This window comes from Stegostoma tigrinum, chromosome 30 (genome assembly GCF_030684315.1).
Source record: "Stegostoma tigrinum isolate sSteTig4 chromosome 30, sSteTig4.hap1, whole genome shotgun sequence".
In the NCBI taxonomy this organism is placed as follows: Eukaryota; Metazoa; Chordata; class Chondrichthyes; order Orectolobiformes; family Stegostomatidae; genus Stegostoma; species Stegostoma tigrinum.
In genome coordinates, this window is record NC_081383.1 from 12,449,430 (window position 1) to 12,473,312 (window position 23,883).

At 39.7% G+C, this 23,883-nt stretch overlaps 1 protein-coding gene across 1 annotated transcript in view; it reads right to left on the reverse strand.

Moving 5' to 3' along the window:
• Window positions 1-23,883, reverse strand: part of LOC125465704 (guanine nucleotide-binding protein G(q) subunit alpha-like) — a 111,194-nt gene that overhangs the window by 15,048 nt on the left and 72,263 nt on the right. Inside the window, exons 2-3 of the mRNA XM_048559445.2 lie at window positions 19,069-19,253; window positions 9,811-9,965 (exon numbers count right to left, since the gene is read on the reverse strand). Coding sequence (XP_048415402.1) covers window positions 9,811-9,965; window positions 19,069-19,253 — 340 coding nt within the window. The remainder of the gene's footprint in view (window positions 1-9,810; window positions 9,966-19,068; window positions 19,254-23,883) is intronic.

A 23,883-nucleotide genomic window follows, 5' to 3' on the forward strand; every position in this document is an offset into this window, starting at 1 on the left:
CGTGCCACGTTTGCACTTTTCAACGATCTGCCCGCCCATGAGTTCTTCGATCTCCCTACTGCTATTTGGGGGTCTGTAGAAAACCCCCAGTGAGGTGACTGCTCCCTTGCTGTTCCTAACTTGCACCCATACTGACTCAGTCGATAAACCTTCCTCGGCAACCTCAGCCCATACCACCTCAGTAGACGAATCCTCATCAAAAGTTCTTTTAGCCACCGTTATACTGTCCTTGACTAACAAAGCCACACCTCCCCCTTTTACCACCTTCCCTGACCTTAATGAAAGATCTAACCCTGGAACCTGCAACATCCATTCCTGACCCTGCTCTATCCATGTCTCCGAAATGGCCACAACATCGAAGTCTCAGGTACCTATCCAAGCTGCAAGCTCAAATACACTAACCTCAGTAAGTTCAATACATTTCTTATAGTTAATCTCACAAACAATGAGAAGCAGCTTCTCAGCAAACAAAGTGAGATGACTACAACCTTGGATATTATAAATTGCCAACAAATTGATCAACACCCTGAAGACGCAAATACACATTACATTTGATGCTATTGAAAAGTACTGTTACCCCACCAATTGTATTCTTAAATATATCTTGCTGCTCTCCCCCACTGTGTTTTGTACTTCAGTCACCACTGACACCTTTTAGTTGGTGCTTTACTCTGCTTCATTTTAGACTATAGCCCAATCTCTTCTATTTGCAGCATTGAATTGTGTATGTGTTTCCCTATTTTAAAAAAGGTTTTCCAGTCAAATTTCCTTCCACTTCAACATCAACCTTCATTAATACCGTACTGTGCAACAGTAGTTGGTATAAAGACAGCACAAGTCAGTCTTCCCAGGACTACAGCACTCTTGCATGAAATGACAGAATAGTTGCTACTGATAACATCAGAAAATTGTACTATGATCTTCCCTCACTGTAGGCATATAAAATGTGCATGCTTCAAGTTTGAACAGGACTACTCAAACTGACTGAGTGTAAAGAATTAAACAGTCTGTTAGAAGTGCTCTTTGCTCAAAGCAAAAATAAACAGATTGTATCTGCACAATATTATTGTGTGGCTTGTCGCAATATTTTCTTTGCATACGTGCAATGTGCACATGCTACTGGAAGCATGAATTAATTTAACACATATTGCAGTACAGAAAATGAAATCTGATGTAATGCCACTTTACAAGGCTAAGAGTGATGATTTTTGGTGGAGGATTATCTAAAAGTTTTAAAAAAGAAAGATGGACCCAAATAACAAAAAAGGATAGCTTGAGAAATAAAGACTGGAATTTTAAGCATACATATTTTCCTACATCATATTTGAATAAATACATCAGGATACAAAAATCTGTGACATAAGGAGGTAAGTTTGTTAACTGCAATTTAAATTTTAGTTTCCTATCGTAAGTCAAAAGTCTATATTTAAATGCACAAAATTGCAGTTTACAGCTGGATGAGCTACAAAGAGACCAAGGAAATCGTTTTTTTGCAATTACTGAAATTGGAGTCAACTGGTTTTAAATTAATTTGTAATAATTTATCTTCAAGTTCAGAATGTTCAGTTTCCACTGCTCTTTATGATAATTAAATGACATCACTTGTAGAGATGGTGCTACAAAAGATATGGCGAGTTTCATCTTCCTAAAACAAATGGGTTTCCAAATTGAGGTGAATACTTAAAATTTGATCAGAAAGTAGGAAGGCATTCAACATGACAAAGCAATTACCAAAGGCCCAAAGGACAGTGTATAAATAATCTGATTCACACAAATTCAATGTTCAATTCAATTTTAGCACATCTCTTAGGCAAAATAAATCATTTTAAAAAATGCATAAATCAATCAGCTCACAGAAAGCCAACAATACGTATGCTGCGAGAGCTCAGACACTAAAGCAGTCCATATCCAAATGCAACAAGATCTGGACAAATGATTCAGACTTAGAACATAGAACGAAGAACATAGGACATTACAGCACAGTACAGCCCCTTCGGCCCTTGATGTTGCATCGACCTGTGAAACCAATCTGAAGCCCATCTAACCTATACTATTCCATTATCAAAATGTTTATCCAATGATGCAACCTTGAGGGCTAAAGGGCCTGTTCTGCACTGTATTGTTCTATGTTCTAATGACCATTTAAATGCCCTTAAAATTGGTGAGTCTCCTACTGTTGCCGACAGGGCGTTCCACGCTCTTACAATTCCGGTCGGGATGCAATGCTTCTAGGAATTCTCGTGCGTGTCTGTTTGGCTTGTCCTAGGATGGATGTGTTGTCCCAATCAAAGTGGCGTCCTTCCTCATCTGTATGTAAGGATACGAGTGATAGTGGGTCATGTCATTTTGCGGCTACTTACGTACATACAGATGTGGGAGGACACCACATCCATCCTAGGACAAGCCAAACGGAGACACGCACGAGAATTCCTAGAAGCATGGCATTCTAACCGGAACTCCATCAACAAACACATTGGCTCCAAATCAATCTACCATCCTCTGAGAAAAAGAACAGGAAATGACATCACCAACACAGGAAGTGACATCACCAACCCAAGGGAACCTAACCAGATAAATAGAAAGCGGGACATAACACCAGCGCTTCGTCAGAGGCTCACTGATCATGTTACCTAGAATGGTGATGAAACGTCTGAAAACTAACCTTCCAGCTCAGCGAGCAAACTCACATCCAGAACTCTGTATTCCTGTTATTCTTTCTAAAGTGAATCATCTCACTTTCCCACATTAAACTCTCAGCCCAGCTCTGCAGCTTATCTATGTCCCTCTGTAACCTGCAACATCCTTCTGCACTATCCTCAACTCCACCGACTTCAGTGGCATCTGCAAATTTACTAACCCATCCTCCTACACCCTCATCCAGGTCATTTATAAAAATGACAAACAGCAGAGGCCCCAAAACAGATCCCTGCAGTACACCACTGGTAAATGAACTCCAGGATGAACATTTCCCATCAACCACCACCCTCTATCTTCTTACAGCTAGCCAATTTCTGATCCAAACCGCTAAATCACCCTCAATCCCGTGCCTCCGTATTTCCTGCAATAGCCTACCGTAGAAACCTTATCAAACGCTTTACTGAAATCCAAATACACCGCATCAACTGCTTTATCCTCATCCACCTGTTTGGTTACCTTCTCAAAGAGCTCAATAAGGTTTTGAGGTACAACCCACCCTCCACAAAACCATGTTGACTATCCCTAATCAAATTATCGATTATGAACCTCAATCTTGTCTAGTCTAATAGCGTGTATCTCAGTATTCTCCTCGACAACACTGTCTTCTTCCTGTGTGAATACTGACGAAAAATATTCATTCAGCACCTCTCCTATCTCTTTAGACTCCATGCACAACTTCCCACTACTGTCCTTGACTGGACCTAATCTTAATCTGGTCATTCTTTTATTCCTGACATAACTATAGAAAGCTTCAGGGTCTTCCTTGATCCTACCTACCAAAGAATTCTCATGTCCCTTCCTGGCTCTTGTTAGCTCTCTCTTTAGGTCCTTCCTGGCTAACTTGTATCTCTCCAGCACCCTAACCGAGCCTTCACGCCTCATCTTTACATAGGTCTCCTTCTTCCTCTTGACAGAGAGATTTAACTTCTTTAGTAAACCACGGTTCCCTTGCTCAACCACTTCCTCCCTGCCTGACAGGTACATACTTATCAAGGGCACGCAGTAGCTGTTCCTTGAACAAGCTCCACATTTCAATGGTGCCCAGCACCTGCAGTTTCCTTCCCCATCCTATGTATCCTAAATCTTGCCTAATCGCCTTTCCCCCAGCTATAACTCTTGCCCTGCGGTATATACTTATCCCTTTCCATCACTCAAGTAAACATAACTAAATTGTGGTCAGTATCACCAAAGTGCTCCTTACCTTCAAATCTAACACCTGGCCTGGTTCATCAGCCAGTATCAAATCCAATGTGGCCTTGCCTCTTGTTGGCATATCTACATATTGTCATGAAACCCTCCTGCACACATTGGACAAAAACTGACCCATTTAAAGTACTCTAACTATATAGTGTTTTCAGTCAATATTTGGCAAGTTAAATTCTCCCATAAGAACTACCCTGTTACTTTCGCTCCTATCCAGAATCATCTTGGCAATCCTTTCCTCTACATCTCCAGAACTTTTTGGAAGCCTATAGAAAACTCCCAACAGGGTGACTTCTCCTTTCCTGTTTCCAACCTCAGCCCATACTACCTCAGGAGATGAGTCCTCATCAAACCTCCTTTCTACCTCCGTAATACTGTCCTTGACAAACAATGTCACACCTCCTCCTCTTTTACCACCTTCCTTGATCCTACTGGAACATCTAAACCCCGGAACCTACAACAACCATTCCTGTCCCTGCTCTATCCATGTCTCTGAAATGGCCACAACATTGAAGTCCCAGGTACCAAACCATGTTGCAAGTTCACCTACCTTATTCCGGATGCTCCTGGCACTGAAGCAGACACACTTCAAACCACTTTCCTGCCTGCCGGTACACTCCTGCGACCTTGAAACCTTACTCATGACCTCACTACTCTCAACCTCCAGCACACTGGACCTACAATTCAGGTTCCCATCCCCCCCTGCTGAATTAGTTTAAACCCTCTCGAAGAGCATTAACAAATTCACCCCCCCCCCCCCCCCTGGATATTGGTACCCTCTGGTTCAGGTGTAGACCATAGCATTTGTAGAGGTCCTACCTGCCCCAGAATGAACCCCAATTATCCAGGTATCTGAATCCCTCCCTCCTGCACCATCCCTGTAGTCACGTGTTCAACTGCTCTCTCTCCCTATTCCTTGCCTCGCTAGCACGTGGCACGGGTAACAAATCAGAGATAACAACTCTGTTTGTTCTAGCTCAAAGCTTCCACCCTAGCTCCTTGAATTTCTGCCTTACATCCCCATCCCTTTTCCTACTTCTGTCATTGGTGCCTATGTGGACCACGACTTGGGGCTGCTTCCCCTCCCCCTTAAGGATCCTGAAAACACGATCAGAGACATCACGCACCCTGGCATCTGGGAGGCAACACACCAAGTGTCTCTCATTCCCACAGAATCTTCTATCTGCCCCCCCTAACAATGGAGCACCCAATTACAAATGCTCTCCTCCTCTTCCCCATCTTCCGTTCTCAGCAACAGGGACAGACTCTGTGCCAGAGACCTGTACCCCATGGCTTACCCCGCTAAGTTCCCCACACTCTCTCTTCCCCGCCCCCCTAAACAGTATCCAAAACGGCATACTTGTTATTGAAGTGAATGGCCACAGGGGATCCCTGCACTATCTGCCTGTCCCCTTTCCATTCCCTGACTGTAACCTACCTACGTTTTCCCTGTACCTATGATGTGACTGCCTCCTTGCAAGTCCTCTCAATTACCACGAGCCTCCCAAATGATCCGAAGTTCATTCCCTAACGCAGTTTCCGAGGAGCTGGAGTTGGGTGCACTGCCTGCAGTTGAAGTCAGTGGGGACACGAGTGGTGGCCCTTACCTCCCACTTTCTACAAGAGGAGCATGCAACTGCCCTAACATCCATTCCTACTGTTCTGAATTCCCAAACAAACTATTGAAAAAAGGAAGAAAAATAAACCGGTAACCTTACCAATTCGGTGCTCAGAACCTTTTTTTTTGGGTTAGAGGAGGAGGATGGGTGGGAGACACTACCTAAGTAGTGTTTCGGGTAAAGCAGCCAGCCAAATATATTACCTCACTTACTCAGCCGTCCCGTGTCTACACCTGCTCAGCGTGCACTCTGCCTATTCATGAGATAAGTTTTTAAATAATTAACTTACCTTCCTGGCAGCCCCCTGGTCCTCACTCTCACTGCTCCCACTGCTTTCTCCTGGACTCCCGCCGCTGAAACAACTGAAAGGCCGCAGTCACACGGAGGTAAGACTTTTATAATCGAAAAGCTTACCTTCCCGGGATGCCCTCACGCTTCCTCCCAGACTCCCGCCGCTGAAACAACTTAGGCTGGCACAAGGCAAGTAACATTTGTGCTACACAAATGTCAAGCAATGGCCACTTCCGCTAGAGATAATCTAACCATCTATTGGTATTTAATAGTGTCAGCATCACTGACTTGCCCTATCAGCAACACACTGGGGTTACAGTGGATCAGAAACTGAACTAGACTAGCCATACAGAGTGGCGACAAGGTGGGCGAGAGGCTAGGAATCCAGCAGCGAGTATCTCACCTCCTGACTCCCCAGAGTCTTCTGAAACCAAAAATCAGTATTGTAATGGCAGACTCCTCACTTACCTGGATGAGCGCAGCTCCAATAGTCAAGGAGCTTGACCCTAAGCAGGACAAGGCAGCCTGCTTGACTGGCACCATAATCACTAACATCCACCTCCTTCTCTGGTGATTCTCAATAGCAGCAATGTGTACCATCTGTAAGGTGCACTGCAAGACTATTAAGACAGCACCCACTAAACTCACGACTAACTCTATCTGGAAAGTCAAGGGCAGATCTATGGGAGTACCACCACCTGCAAGCTCCCCTACAAGTCATTCGCCATCCTGACATGGAAATTTATCTCCATTCCTTATGGACAAAATCTTCAAATTCCTTGTTTAGTAGCATTGTCAGAATAGCTACAGAAATGGACTGCGCAGTTTTTGGCACTAACTCACCACCACTTTCTCAAGTGAAACCACAGGCTGGCAATAAATGCTAGCCCAACCAGCAACACACATCCTATGAATAAACTGCCTTCGCAAACAGTAGCGAACTGAGTGCAGTACACCCACAGTATTGTCGGCAAAAAGAAAGTCATTCAGGATTTTGATCTATCAGCAGCGAAGCAGCAGCAAAATAATTCCAAGATAGGATTGTTTTGCACTTGTAGTTGGCAAGGCTCCCATGCTGCCATTGATGTTTCAGGTGGTAGAAGTCATAGCACTGTTGAAAGAGTCTGACTGAGATGCTGCAATACCTCTTGTGGATGGTACACACTTTGCCTTAATTGTCCTGAAGGTGCCTTTTTGGGTGTTGCCAGAGCTGCACACATTTAGGGAAATGTAGAGTATTCCATCACTTCACTGTTTTGTTTCTTCTGGATGGTGAACAGGCATTGAGGTGTAAATGATGCTAAAGATTGCAAAAGCATCAACAAACTTCCCTAGCTCTAACGAATGATGGAGGACAGGTAATTGATGATGCAGCTAAAAACATCTGAACCAGGATTCCACACTGAATAACTCCCACAGTGATATCGTAGGACTACGGCTGACCCCCAACAAATGCAGCCACATTGTTATGTGCCAAGGATGGCTCCAATAAGCAAGGAATATTTCTCTACCCATCTCAAATGCTAATGACCAGTTCTGCTAGGGCTCTTGGATACTATACTTAGTCAAACGCTAACTGAATATCAAGGGCAGCCTCTGTCACTTCACCTCTTGGTCCACGTTTGAAGCAAGTCTGCAACGAGGTCAGAAAGTGATTGGTCTTGGTTGAAGCCACATTCAACAGTTTCTTCTGATAAATAAATGCCAATTAATAGCACTGGCAGAGACCCTCATCATATGGGGAATAACTGGGAATAGACTGATGAGATGGTAATTGACCAGATTGGATTATTCTTGCATATAAGGATATCTTAACTTAAGGCTATTTCACTCATACTGGCATTGATCAAGACCAAGTTCTCCTCAAAAGTTGAAAATTTTATAAAAGGAGACAAGTGCATGGTCAGTGTTTTTGGATATGTCACGTATTTTATTTGACCAAATCTGTTTCTATCACAATCTTTAGCAGTGTGACTGTCCCACTGTATTTTAAAATGTAATTAAAATTAGAGATGCACAGAGAGAAAACAGTTCTGTGAAATAATTAGATCATTGTTAAGAAAATCAAGCAAAGTATCCAAAAACTCCAAACCAACTACCAATAATAATCAGAGATAATGAGAACGGCAGATGCTGGAGAATCCAAGATAACAAAGTGTGAAGCTGGATGAACACTGCTGGCCAAGCAGCATCTTAGGAGCACAAAAGCTGACATTTCGGGCCTAGACTCTTCATCCTCTCTGATGAAGGGTCTAGGCCCGAAATGTCAGCTTTTTTGTGCTCCTAAGATGCTGCTTGGCCTGCTGTGTTCATCCAGCTTCACACTTTGTTCACCAGAATCCAATGCTTACTCCTTTCAGGAGCCAGAATATCTAGTTCAAGAGGGTAAAAGATACAGCACAAGAAACCAGCTTTCTAAATGTCAAATTACAAAGCACACATTTTTAATATCCACTTGAGATATCGACTGACACCAATTTTGACAATTCCAAACAGAGTATCCCCTCATTATCTCTTTCCTTTATATTGTTGATACCAGAAATGCATAGAAGTTATTTTTCAAAAATATAAAAGGTAGGTATTACAACTGTCTTGATAACGTGACTTAGCAGGCATCACTCTTCATGACTGTATGAACAGTTCATTCAATATCTATTCTCTATTTGAAATGTATTGGCATAATTTTAATCATCTGCCATTTAGGGGAGCCCCAAAACAAAGGTCACCTCACCTCGGCATTGTTTGGGAATTGAAAAAAGATCAGAGAGAAACTTTGGAGGAAATGATTGTTGGTTCTATGAATGGACTTGACAGACATGTGTTGTTCAGGGCAACTGTAGATCTAAAATAAATGTAACAAGTCTCTGTACAAGAGAAGTGAAAAATAGACAATCACACCCAAGTCCATGTAGGACTTGTGGTTATATTATTTAATAAAACCTTGTGTGCCAAACTGATCCTATAGATGTAGTCCAAATTCAATAGAGTTTGCGATGTATTGTCTTCTTTTTACCTAAAAAGGTATTACTGAAAACAAAGCACATTTTGTCAAGCCCTTTGGCTTATACTTGTCAGGGCAATTTGTATGAAATAAGAAGAGAAACAATGACACTGTACTGTTCTGATGAATGCAATGTGAAAAACACCAACAAAATGCTTTTTTCCAACTGTATTCAAGTTCATTACTTTGGGTACAAAGCAGCAGATTCAAAATTATATTAACAGGTGAAACATTCTATATTAATTTTATGCTATCTACTTTTTAGGAATAGATAACACACTATATAGAACATGTCACACTACTCAATTAACTTATGAAGTTGCTATATGACAACTTTCCTGGTCAATTTCCAAATAATCATACATAGCCACGACTAAGAGGCTATTTAATTAAGTCTAAAGCCAAGTTATACCAAAATATTCTCAATGCAAAACTTGCTGCTCTTTGTTCCAACACTGAGGTATCAGCTCATTTTTAGATATTTACAATCATTTATGAAATTGTTATATTTGAAGTTAAGTCTATCACCAGACAGGGAATAGGACACATCACTTTCAATGGGTTTCATAAAATTCTTCAGACTGTGTTCCTTAAATCAAAGGAATGAATTCAGAATTATTGTTCTTAAAATTATTTGCAGTACTTTTTAGCCTCAAGTATTGCATTAAGGTTAAACTAGGAGATGTTGCGCATGTTTGAATTTGGAGCCTCATCAGATTGGTTTGTTTTCTCTATATATTTAAGAATGAATCAATTCTAAAACCAGTTCAGCGCTAAAATGCTGGATTTCACAATTGTGCAATGCAGATGACCCTGGCATACATCTATTCAGGTCAAAATAACAAAGTTACATAATTAAAGCAGTTACAAATATATTAATACACATGGGGTTGATCTTGTATTCAAAGCATCCAGAGATCATACTTATTGACTTTAGAAGTCACAAGAGTCTCAACTCCTGGTTTCACTCAAGTTGCTCCAAACAAGTCACGTACTTACTATTTAGCAGAGTCTGACAATTGATACTCTCGCCTTCGATCATAGCATTCTTGAATTCCTGGATCATTCCACAGAGTTTTTATTGCACTTGGATACGGGCTATTGAATGAGGCTACTTTTTCTACATCAACCTCTCGAATCAATTGGGCGTTCGCCTACAAAACAAAAAGAGCACATATATTAAGTTCTCTATTTGGCTCTTCAATGTAAGGAATTATCATCTATCATCCAAACTAAACACATAAAGCAGTGATTATGTAAAAGAAAAACTTAAGCATAAAACCACAAGTGACAAGGGCTGCTTCTTTGACTGCAGAACAGACAGGTATTTATTATCTAACTACACTTGTTTTGTCTTGGCCTTAAGGTTAAAAACACTTGTATGCCTGACATAGTCCAATCCTGCGTTAAGACCACTTGCTCTACGCTCTTACAATCTCAGTCAAGATCAAACTTATGTTACCATGTGGTTAGGGGCCAGTATCTTTTTAGGTTTTTAAAAAAAAGTTAAAAGTTTGAGACCCATCAAGAGAATAAAGTCACCAGAGCCCACAACTGTGAACAAACAAAACAAATGTGATTATGTCGGGGGTTAGAGGTGTGAAACAACATGCAACTTGTGCTCTGACATCCAAAATTAGACAAATATGTGTCAACAGACAAATCATCTAGAAAGGCAATGGCTTGGTGGCATTGTTGCCACCAAGTAATCCAAAGACCCAGGATATGTTCTAGGAGCAATGGCTTGAATCCCAACATGACAGATGGTGAAACTGACATTCAATAAAATGTCTGGTTTTAAAAGTCTAAAAGATGTCTCTGGGACCAATGTCGATTGTTGTAAAATCCTAACTGGACCACTCATGTCCTTTAGGGAAGGAAAACTGCCATCCTTACCTGATCTGGTCTACATGCGGCTGCAGGTCCAAAACGTGGTTGGTTGACTCTTAACTGCATTCTGAAATAGCCTAGCAAACCACTCAGTTCAAAGGCAAATGGGGATGGGCAACAAATCTCCCAAATCTTATGAACGAACAAACAATAAAAAAACAACCCACATACCACTTCAAGTAGGAGATGCAGTCTCAACAGACTCCATGGATTTCTTTGCAATCTACCAAAAAGTTAAGTGACCAAATCTTGGCCTCGCTCATTGTGGATTTCGATTCTTTAAGTCCAAAAATCCATCTTTGAAAGTTTCACAAAGCTGCTAATCACAGACTGATTGCTCACCTTCCAGTGATTGAATCTTTTTCCCTGCACTCCTTTGAATTCTGAAGGCTGCTCTCTAACATCTACTAACTTCCCAATTCCAACTCTTCACAAAATACTAGTTTCGCAAAGCCAATGCTTTCCTTGCATTTCTCTAAATCCCATGTTTGTGCGGGGCAAGTACCATTTGCAGCCTGCCTCCACTCTATCTTTAGCTTCTAAACATCTCCTGGGGCTTCAACGAGGTCCCCAGCTCTTCAAAGCTAACCACAACATTATGTTTGCAGAGACACTTTCGTTGGCTGCTCCTCTCTCTCTCCCAACACAGATCCAACAGTATTCCACCATGTCCTCAATGTTCCTCAAGCCCTGGTGGACTGAAGCCTGCTAACAACATGTATCTGCTAAGCGAAGCTTTTTCCTCTGGCTTATAAGTGCCTGTGTGAGCAGCAACCCGAAGGAATGACATTTTGCTTCGAACACCTGACTAAGTTCAATGAATTCCCCCCTTCAGTTGCTCCCCAGTACCATGGTCTCTTCTTTCATGTCAGCCTCCACAAGACATACACTACCATTTTGATCTGTAGGCCTTTCAGCTGTTTAAAGACAAAGCATGAACAATCTATCATGTTGCCACTCTGCATAATGCCAGAATTATTTGGTGGAGCCTGAAAGAATGCAAGTTCAACTGTCTTAATTCTATTACCACAGAAAATGTTTTTCCTTTATTTTAATAAATCCATTTTCTTTACAATTTCTTCCCCTCCAAGGTCATCAATCTTTTGAAGACAAGGCAAGGAATGGCAGCCAGCCAAGAAGCACAACGACACTGAGCAGAAGAATAAAGCAACTGCCAAAGGGTATCACAGACCCCACTAAGTTACCACCAAGCAGCAGACACTGCCACCAGGGACAAACGAGGGCCTCGGCAGCTGGCCCTGAGCATAATGAGAAAAGAAACCCTTTGGTGCAGACCCCAGATAGCAAAGCCACCATCCTGGCTCCACTCTAAGGGTTCACTGCAGGGGGCATAGTAAATAGAACTTTTCTTAACTATTTTTAACTGCATTTTATTTTAACCGTTATTTCATGTAGCAATGTAGGACTTCAGTCATTTAATGCATTGATGGTACTGCATTTCAAAGTAGTGTATTTTTTAAAAATTTTGACAAAGATCTCGAAGAACCTAACTCTGGTTTTAACATTAATTCCTATGGAAATCAATGCTTCACTTAAATTCTTTTCAATTAAAATTAATTTTCAGGACAACAACCCTGATTTTAAATAAGAACACCCTTAACTAAAGAAATAATTTCTAGTTTAAATAGACAGACATAGGCCACATACTAGATCTACATGATACTTCATTGCAAAGCAGTTAGTAGCTTGACAATGATTTTGATTGAAAACACATGGAACTTAAGATCAAAAGAACTACCACTTTTAAGAACATACAAAACAATAACAGCATTTAGGAAATGTTACCTCTGTTGTTAAAAAAAACTGCCAGACAGTTATGAGACAAAAAAAATACATCCTTTGCAAAAATTAATTTAAACAGAGGAATTAGCGTGGATTCTGAAAGCAGGCTTAAACTCAATGATGTGATCAATTTGTAAAAGGGTCATTTGGCAATTTCTTGCTCTCTCAGGAACTAAACTGACAGGTACAACCAGTTGAAGAACCAAGATATTAGCCATGATTCTCTAATTTGGAGTCCCTTGAAATTTAACTCAGTTCTAAATTCAGTATTGATAATTGGGATGTTTTAATGGCATTATGTCTATGATTGTTTATAAGTGCTATTACTAAATTTTGTATTAATAAGTCCAATAATGTTTTACAGGTCTACTCAAACCACTTGTTAAAAACAGTTGATTCAATAAATGCCTGGTGTGATTACCTAAACCCACCTCCTCTCGACAAAAAGAGTAAACTCAATAAGCAGGGGTAAATTTTGGTTTTCACGTTTGTTGCTAGATTTATTGCAGTTACACTAATCATCAGGTCCCGACAATTAAGTTTTGGAAAGCTTTGGACTTGTGGATATTTAGTAACTAACATACAAATTGCAAGAAAAACCATTAAACCTGACATCTTTATAGCAAGAATGAAAGACCATCTTCCAGCCAACTTGCAGGCTAACCTTTGCTTCACTTTACAGTGCATGTTTTATGAAATGCCCCCATTTCCTTACAATACACTGATCTGGAGTGGACTTTCAAATCAGCACAGACTAAAGCTGTCAAGAGAGCGCCTCAGGAAGTAGCACCAGTGAACAATGAGTACAATACAGTATCTGCCTTCAGGCCCAGCACATATATGCAAGGTATCAGAGTAGGCTAGTGGTAATCCAATAAGTGTAGATGAGCTAAATTCACACGAGCAGATGCAAGTGAATGCGCACTGTTTTTCATTATTATGTAGATCTCAATGAAGGAAAATATCTTGTCAATTTGTCACGGTGATATTAAAACAGGAATTTACTTACTATTGGTGACAACCTTTACGCCAAACATTAGTAAAAAAAAAAATCAGAGGGCAAACATTATTTACTAAAAGTTAAGAAATTCTTGAAATTTTTGCTCCTGAATATAACAACTTACCAAGTTAAACTGAAAATGAAAAGGTTCTAACAAGAAGGGTGTTATTTCAAACCTCATTACTGATTAAGAGATTAAACAGTATTATACAAACCCATATACCCTTAAAACTTCACATATTTGCTCATTTGCGATGTGCTTATGAATTTATTTCAGAGGAGGGGGTAAAGTGCAAAACACTGCTAGCTTATAACTAATTCCTTGATTCTTGAATATTTGTTCTGATTCATTTAAGTCCAAAACGAGATTTTCAAAGTTAGCCATCCAACTCTCAATTATTTAGATAACTAATCTACTGGATGGACTATGAGCCAGAGATAAGACAGGGGATGTCATCGGGCTATCCATCTATTGGAGGCACAAATTTTTGCAGTTCGACATTTTATTATTATGACGGGAATTGGCCGGACAGTCCAGACAGAATAACGTTTGAAAGCATGAAAACACCATCTGGCAACACCAAATTGAATGTTGATGATTTTGTCCTAATTACACTACAGCAAAAATGTTTGAGTGTTCTGGTGAAATTTATCAGTCCAGCTGATATATAGGTTTATCATATAGGAGATACAACTTGGAGGTTTCAAAACACTTGCACACCCCTCCTCACTTTAAGACAATAATTATTAATTTTACTCTTTGTAGAGGGCAAAGATGGTGAAGCATAGAAAGGCCCTGTTGAGTTAAAACAAGGATTTGGTGTAATTTTGGAAAAACAAACATTCCTGATACAACTGAAATAACAGTGCCTAGAATCAAAGCCAGGACGTCCTTCATTGGGGCTAAGGATAATTTAAAAATTAAGTATATTTACATTTGAGCAACAAACAAAAAATATATTTAAGGAGACTAAGTGCCTGAGAGTCGTTTGAAGGACAGTAAATAGGACTGCCTAAAGCAGACAGCAGCCCGGTGTTAAAAAGTCATCAAAAAGAGCATCCTGCATCATTACTAAGGAGAGCCTTAACTTCTGGGCCTCGTGGCGGACTTCCGCCACTCCAGAATCAGTATATTCAGTCAAATGTAATGCAGATGGTCATGTCTGACTTCAGCAAAGTTGTAAGTCTGCATTCTCATCATCTCTACAAATGGAAAGATGTTAACTAGAAGTAAACATGGTTGTGAATGTCTTAGCTGCAGTATCTCCATAGCCTAAGGAGATTCATTATTTAATTTCAGGCATGAAAAAAGGTCAGTTAAACAGAGGAGACTCATCTAGGAATGTACTGCATAAACAGATATGCATATTCTATCAATATATCAACAAGCTCATGAAACTAATCTTTTAAATAGTGCAGCCTGATACACTAATCCTGAAACTAGTCTTAATTACTAAACATTGTCAAGGGTAGGAAGCTAGAATAGGAAAACAAATCAAACTCAAACTGATATTTAATCTTCAAAAGGAAGCCATTGTTACAAGATGGTTAAAACATGGCACACTCCAGGTCCCCATATTCTATTATCCATTGACTTGAAGTCATCCAAAAGACTAGTGCTCATATTTAGCTCTGAGCTAGTCCTGTACTCCAATCTGCTCCTGCACCCATAGTAGCTCCCAATCAAGCAATGTCTTGGTATAAAAATTTTCATTCTCATTTTCACATCACCCATGATCATGCCTGTCTTCATAATCTCCTCTAACCCACAACCCTCAAAGATAGCTGCAACCTTCAAATTCTGGCTTCTTATGCAGTCCCAATGCTTCACCTTTGGTAGCCACGTCTTCAGATGCTTAAGCCCTGGAACTGTCTCCCTACATCTCTTGAACTCTCCCTCTTGCTCAACCTATAGAGGGAAAAGCTGGCACAACAGGAAAGACACTGTAGTAATTCACAGGCCCAGCGTCTGTAGAAATGGGTTCAAATTCCACAATGCAGCTAGTGCAATTTAACTTCAATTAAAACATTTGGAAATGAAGTTTTCATCTCAGTAACAGTGTCATAAAAAATGTAGACTTGTTGTACAAACCCATGTGGTTCATTAATTGCTAGATTTGAGAGTTACTCTCAACTGCCCTCTGACAGATTTGTCACAGCTTTGGCAATGGGTAGCAAATGCAAAAATTGCCACAACATACACATCCTATAAAGAACAATTGATAAACCACTTTGAAGCAAGCTTTTGATCTGACCTAATTTCTCCTAATGTGTTCTGGATCTGAGTTTGCTCGCTGAGCTGGAAGGTTAGTTTTCAGAAATTTCGTCACCATTCTAGGTAACATCAGTGAGCCTCTGGTGAAGCGCTAGTGTTATGTCCCACTTTCTATTTACCGGTTTAGGTTTTCCTGCACCGGTGACGTCATCACCAACACAAGGGAACCTAAACAGATAAATAGAAAGCAGGACATAACACCAGCGCTTCGGAGGCTCACTGATGTTACCTAGAATGGTGACGAAACGTCTGAAAACTAACCTTCCAGCTCAGCGAGCAAATTCACATCCAGAACCTCAACCTGAGCTACAAATCTTCTCAAAACTCGCTACCTCCTAATGTGTCTTGGCATACAACAAGCCACAATCATAAGTCATGACACCAGGTCATAGTCCAACAAGTTTATTTCAAATCACAAGCTTTTGGAGTGCTGCTCCTTCATCAAGTGAAGTTTTCGTAAGTTTGAGATTTCAAATAGACGTGTCGGACTATGATCTGGTGTCATGTCACTTCTGACTACCTACCCCACATCTCCTCAGAGGAGAGATACCTACAGATAATTGGAAACCAATGTGAAACAAAGTATCAAACAATACACTTTGTTTTCAGCCACTGAGCAAGTTTTCAATATTTAGAGAAGCAGATAGAGAACAGATAGAGAAACAGAGACCTTCATGGTAACCTCAACTGATATAGGAATTGAAGCCATGCTAGTGGCATCACTACATTATTGCACCATCTGTCCAGCCAAATGTGTTAACATCGAAGGTTAAGTGCTACAAGATGTGGAGAACCAATAGTTATGGGACTGAGCTACCAGACAATACAAGTTTAAATCCAACTAACACTTAAAAACTTGAAATCAAATACTAATCAGGGAGTTTTTGAAATTTACAAAGCCTCATATAGTTTACTACTGTCCTTTAGGAAAGGCAACTTGACATTGTTATCCATTAAAAGGATAGATTTCTATGGCGCAGCGAGGATGACACTTACAGCCAAGTGCTTTGCTAGACGACTTCTGAGAATTGTAACAAACTGCTCAGGGAGAATTCAAGGTCACAGTCATGTCCTAAAAGAAACTACAGATGGGCAATAAAAGCCAGCGCTGCCAGAAATTATATTTAATAAATAGATAAAGAGAACCCTGGCCAAAATGACATGATTCATTCACAAGAAAACAAAGCCAATTCAAACGTTACCTAAAAATTATTACAATCCCACTCCAAGTGGACAGTTCTGGTAGTGTCCCTACCCAAGTCAAAAAGCCTGGGTTCAATCCCTGCTGCTCCAGGTGCATAATATCTCTGAACAAGCTAATTAAAAATATGAACAGAGTCTTTCGTTAGAGATGTGAGGACATCACTATGGTGGATCGCAGAATTGTTACAATACAGAAGGAGGCCATTTAGCCAAAAATGTCTACCTTCATCCTCCAAATGAGTATTTGGCTTAGCATCATTCTCCCGACTTTCCTCATATCTCTATACATTAAACGATTCCATGAGCAGAAACTAGGTCTCTCTCAAGTGCCTGGACTGAGCCTGCCTTCACCACTCTTGCAGGCAATGCGTTTCAGATCCCAACTGCTTGCTGTGTGAGGAAGTTTCTTGCATGAAATCATTAAATCTGTTACCTCTTGCTGTTGTTCTTACAAGTGTCGTAAGTCTCTCCCTGTGGAAGCTGACAAGATTTCTCTGGATTTTGAAAGATTCCACCAAATCTCCTCTTTGCCTTCTCTCTCATGAAAACTGTCCCAACATTTCAAATTTATCCTCATAACTGAAGTCCCTCAACCTTGAACCATTTCTTGTAAACCTTTTCTACAATCTCCCCAATGCATTTGCATCCTTCCTTGAGAGCGATACTCAGAACTGCATTTCTCAGAATTTATTAATAATTCTGGATAAGGTCCACTTAAATGACAAATTCAATGTAACTTTTGCACTCTCTCATCTACTCTATGCCTGTATTATGACGACCTAAAGCACCACGCTGTTAATTGTTCTCTCCATCAACAGATGGTGGCGAAGGAGGACATTTCGGATGGAGCTCATCCATTTCCGTTTATCACCCCCACTTTTTTCCTTGTGTTTTGTACTTTTTTTGTTCCCTCTTCTCAATCCTTTTTCTTCTCCAGCTTGAATTCAGCACCGACCCAGGATGCTGGCCTCCCGGCTCTGTGTGGCAGTCTTTTGGCAATGTGTGGCAGTCTCTCAGCCCAGCCTGGCTACATTGTCGACCTCAACTCGAGGCAATTCCTTGAAGTGCAGTCCCACCATTGTTAAATACTTACAGACTGCAATGTTTTAACTTTCAGGTTTTGCTTTTTTATTTTCTACATAACACTAAGAAGGTGTCACTGTGATAATTACTGTGATATTTACCTTTTAAATTTGTTCTTTCTTTCTGCCTTGTTCTTAAGATTCTGTACCTACGTGCGTGCAGTGACATTATACACTTTTCACTGTGTCCGTGTATTACTTTTACTTCAGTACCCAAGGCAACAAAATCAAAATATACCTGTCCTGCCACCTTTGATGACTGGTGTACATATACATCCAAGTCTCTGCTCCAGTACACCTTTAACAGTTATACAATTTAGTTCATAATGTATCTCATACGCTTTCTACACAAATGCATCACCTCATACTTTGCTGCAGTGAACTTCAACTGCCACAAAATTCCCATTTCATTATTGTGCCAATATCCTTTTGAAGGAATACACTGCCTTCCCAAGTTTACAATGGTTCCAAATTAGAGGTCAATACATTGTTAAATCAATGTTACATGTGCACAGAATGTGAAGTGATTTTAATTCTAGATACCAGTTCCAGTGATCACTGTTCGGAGATAAATGCAAATGGCATAAATTCAAACATACCTTTATTACCATGCCATTTTGAGCTATTTATCACGTGGTCAATTTTTGACGAAACATGTTTCTGGCATCAGTTACATTGTCACATTAAGGCATCAAGTGAATTATCACGTTCTTGTAGGAAGGGGGAATAGATTACTCAAAAAAAGTCTTCAGGTCCAATTTTGTATAGTTCCTACCATTTAGAAATAATATTAGCTAAAACCTGGGAGTAAATTTGCTATCTGTCTGCTTGAAACTAAGAAAGCAAGAGTAAACTTTACTTTCATCAAAAGGAAGATTGATTAAAGAAAATGGTTAGCCAAAGTGAAAATCAGTGCAATGAGCAGGCTTTAACATTGTTCTTTTTATGGACAGTTGAATATGAAACACTGCAACAAGTGCTCTACCTGCATCTTAGAAATTTACCTTATTTTGCTCATATTTGTATTGGATTTTAAGGGTTTCCATGGCTCTGATCATGGATTGCATGGCAGTGAATATATTCTGGTAGACTAACTTCGTATAGCTCCTTTTGTCTTCGTCTGAATATCCACTCCCATGTATGATTCGCATCTGTTTGATGAATGTGCTCTTGCCACTTTCACCAGTACCTAGAAAGGAACAATTGCATAAGATCAGCAAAACAGACTGAAAATTTGAGTATATGACTATATCATCATCACTTCAAAGACAGTGGCCTGTTGATTACATTTATTAAAATCTATCCAATAATGAAGACATCGTCACTAAGATATTTCCATGAAGAAAAAATTAGAAGAAAAATAATTTGAGTTTACCACACAACATTTTTTGAAAATGTTGGGGGTTAAAAAAAAAAAATCAAACCAACTCTTACACATTACTTGATGGAACTGCCCAGCTCTGTCATCACAGACATTGAAACCTGACTAAATTTGTTTCCTCCAGAAAACAATACATTAAAAGTATTTTGAAAACAACCAAGAGCAAATTCACAGCAATCTAAGAGGTTCAAACAGTTAGATGTTATGATTAGTCTTCTTGTAGAGAAATAAACCAGGCTGGCGTACAGTCATTACCTCAGTTTCCAGAAGAACACATTCCAGTGTTACCAAGTTATGTACTTCATTTACATTAATCACTCATAACCCTAAGCATTGAAAAAAAACACAACTGACTATGCAAACACCACAAATTTGTTTCCCACCATACCCTGGCATAAGGCAAATATACCAACTCAGTGACAATGTAACATGAAAGCTTACTATAAATATCAAAAGTATTTTTTAAGCACTTTACAGACAAAAAAGTCAAACTGCTTTGGCCAGACATCTATTTGTCCTCTGGTAGTTTTGGATTACCACTGTCACAAATTCTACTAAACTGCATTTATACACAATGATACTCTTGAATGGGATTTTGTGTTACTGAAATACTGGCAAAATTCGAAGTGTACATTTTGGCTGCTAGAAAATTTGACGAGAAATAAATCTGCAATATTCTGGTTTGGCATTACGAAAGGCATTGAACGGGGTTAACGAACTGTGGCAGGGTGAATGTGGATAATGTTGGAGAGAAAAAGATTGACAGCATTTGCAATCATTAGGATCATAGATCAGAAACCCAACATAGATTGCAAACAATCTTAATGCTTTATTCTTCTGTATCGGGTGTGGGCATCACTGGCAAGATTAATTGTTATTACCCATCCCATAAACTGAGTGGCTTGCTGGGGCACTTTAGGAGAACCATTAACTGTCAAAGACATAACTGTGGATTTGGACTGTGTTACAAGTCAAGCTGATGGCAATACTGATTAAGTCAAAAGTCAGAATGAAACATGGCTTGATAGATCAAGTTTTATTTTTGCAATGTGGTTGCTGTGGAGGTCAGTCACTGGCCAATTTCACACAAGTCTGCTAATGTTTTTAAAATAAAACAGCTTCAGAACTAAATGAGATAATTTAGAAAGATCTTCAACAGCAAAAAGAAAATGGTAATCCTTTTCTCAGCACTATCCTTCATAGACAACCAATCCCAATGAAGCATCACTCATCTTCATGCTTTAGTTTACAGAATCAGAGTTCATTCTACACATGTACCATCCTCTGCGTAAAAATATTTTCCCCTTGTCTTTTTTCCAATCTTGCCCGTCTCAACTTTAAAATATGCCCCTTAGTCTTGAAATTCTCCATGCTTGGGAAAGACCGACCGCTAACTCTAGCTATAACCCTCATTATTTTATAAGGTTGTCTCTCAACCTTCTATGCTCAAGTGAGTCAAGTCCCATCCTATCCTGCCTTTGTTCCACCCTCCATGCGCCCAGTGTTTATAACGTGGAGGTTGTCTTCTGTCAGGATTATTAACTAGTTGTACCATAGGTACCTTTGATTTAGACGGTGGTTCCTCTAAAACTTCAAGACGACTACAAGAGTCAACGATTTTAATCGAGAATTGTTAACTCTGACAGATGGCAGTTCAGTTCAGTCTCCTGTCTTTGTTGAATTGCCTTTTTTAATACCCTTGATGACATTTAAATTTATTACAATAGGATTGGTCCTGTGTTGTCAAAACTATCAGACTTGAAATTTTCTTTTGGTATCTAAGTGCCTGGTTCAAATTAATTGGCTAAATTCAAAACTTGTCGTCTTGATAATGAAACAAAACTGCTGCTTAGCCTGCTAACTGCATAGCCTTTTGATACAAATGTTTCAATTCAGGTGCTCTGTGCTCCTGCAAACTTTCAAACTGCTCGGGCATCTTTCATAAATCTATAAGCACGGAAAAAGCACATCTTTTAAAAGGGACCAAACGTTCCTTTCCCTCCTAACATTTTACAAACACCAAATTGTAATGTGCTGCCTCCCAATCCACAAATATACCCCTCAACTTCACAACACCAGCAACATCCTGGTAAATCTCTTCTGAACTCTCTCCAGCTTAATAATATCATTCCTCTAATTGGGGGACCAGAACTGGACACGGTTTTTGAGGAGAGGCCTTACCAATGTCCTGTACAATCTCAACATGACTTCCCAACTCGTATATTCAAAATGACCCAGCAATGAGGCAGGCATATCAAAACACCTTTTTAACAACCCTATCTTAGATGTGATGCAAACCTCAAAGCATTGTGCCTGCACCCCTAGTTCCCATTGTTCTACAACATTACGAAAGCCCTACTGTTAATTTCTTAGATAAATGAAAGCTGCAAGCTTTTCTTTCCACAGTCTTTTTATACCATAAGATTGTCAAACATAGGAGCAGAAACAGGCCATTTTTCCAATCAGGTCTACTCCACTATTCAATTAGATCATAGTTAATCTGGTCCACCTCAATTTCACTTTCCTACAACTATCCCCATAAATCTTGACTCCTTTACTGATTAAAAACCCATCTATTTCAGCCTTGAATAGACTTATGTTTGTTTCAGCCTCAACAGCACTCTGATGAAGACTTCCACAAATTCACTAGTCTAAGAAATCCTGTCTCATTTCTGTCTTAAATGGGTGACCCTTTACTCTGGAATTAAGATCTCTGGTGCTCGCTACATCTACCTTATCAAGTATACCGTTCAATCTGGCAAATCTTCACCCAGTCACATAACCAGTCTGTATTCTGGGTGAGCACCATCCTTGAGCATTGCCTTCCGCCTTTATGGTATCCACAAACTTGGCTACAATTCTTTCACTTCCTGATCCAAGTCATCAATATATATTGCATATAATTTGGCTCCAGCACTGATCCCCCTGGCACTCCATTACAGATTGCCATTTTCAAAATGCCCTCTTATCCCAATGCTTGGTTTTTTATTCAGCCAATTCTTTAGCCATGTTAACACATTCCCTACAGCAATACATTAGCTCTTACCCTAATAAGTAGCCCAACATGCAGTACTTTATCAAATGATTTCTGAAAATCCAAATATATTATGCCTACTGCTTCCCTTTATCCTACCTGTTACTTCCTCAGTCGTCTAACAAACTTATCAGGCATATTTTCCAAATCATGATGCTATGCTGTTGCTGCTGCTTAGTTATTTAATTTTTTTCTAAATGCTCTGCTAAATAATTCCCTTTAATTGAGTATGATTTTTGTATTTTGCCTCCCTTCCTTTCTCAGTAAAAGCGGCAATTTTCTAACCATCCAGAGTCTAAGGGTTTTTGGAAGATTTTTCCCAGTGCTTCTGTAGCTTCTGCTTTCAAATCCAAGGATGCAACTCTCAGATCTAAGAAACTTGGCACTTTTAGCCCATTTTTGTTATTGTATTTACTTGCTCTCTTCCTTTTGTCCCTTCATTAACCTTATAAAAATAATGAATAATTGTATATTCCACTGCGAAAACTGAAGCAAAATACTCATTCAACTCCCCTGCCATTTCCTAGTTCCCCAGCCTCATTCTCCATGGGGTCCGTGTTCACTTTGGCCTTTGTCCTGTCATATAATTAAAGCTCCTGATGTCCATCATGTCGTCATCTGTAAATTTATCATGAAACTTTATGCCAGTTTTCCCATGGGTTCTCTCACTATTGTTTCTCTCCGAAATACATAAACACTGGATATTTCACTAATGTTCCTAACGTAGAACATAGAATAATACAGCACAGAACAGGCCCTTCGACCCTCGATGTTGCGCCAACCTGTGAACTAATCTAAGCCCCTTCTGTCTACTTAAACGACAGCATAAAGTTTGAAGACATCTTTCTTGCTAAGAAAGCCTGAACTGCCACAAACTAAAAAATTTTTCTGTTGGTATAAAACTGTTCTACTTGAAAGAAACCAGATTGTGTCCCCTGGCCTGTTATCCAGTATGTCAAAGATTTTCAACTTTGTAAACCTCATGAATCAACCCCCCCAGGTAGTTTATCTAGTCATTGAACTTCACACATGCTAAATTGAAAATTATCTTTGAACAGTGTTCATGAAGTTATTTTGAACAGTGAGCTCAAAGAAAAGGTCACCTTCACAGAACTAAAAAAAAATCAATTTACTTTTCCTCTACATGTGAATCCACACTCCCCAAATAACAGTATTCTTCAAGAACCTGAAACACAAGCGAAATGTGGGCTAGTCCAGGTGAAGATAGCAGATTTCCCTCCCTGAAGGGCATTACTCAATCAGCTGCAATTTTTTTCATCAAAAGTAATGCTGATGCACCATTGAGACTAGCTTTCCACTTTAAATATATTCATTGAATTATTAATTGTTCTTATTATTTAAATTCCACCAGCTTTGTCATGGTATTTGACATACCCCAACAGA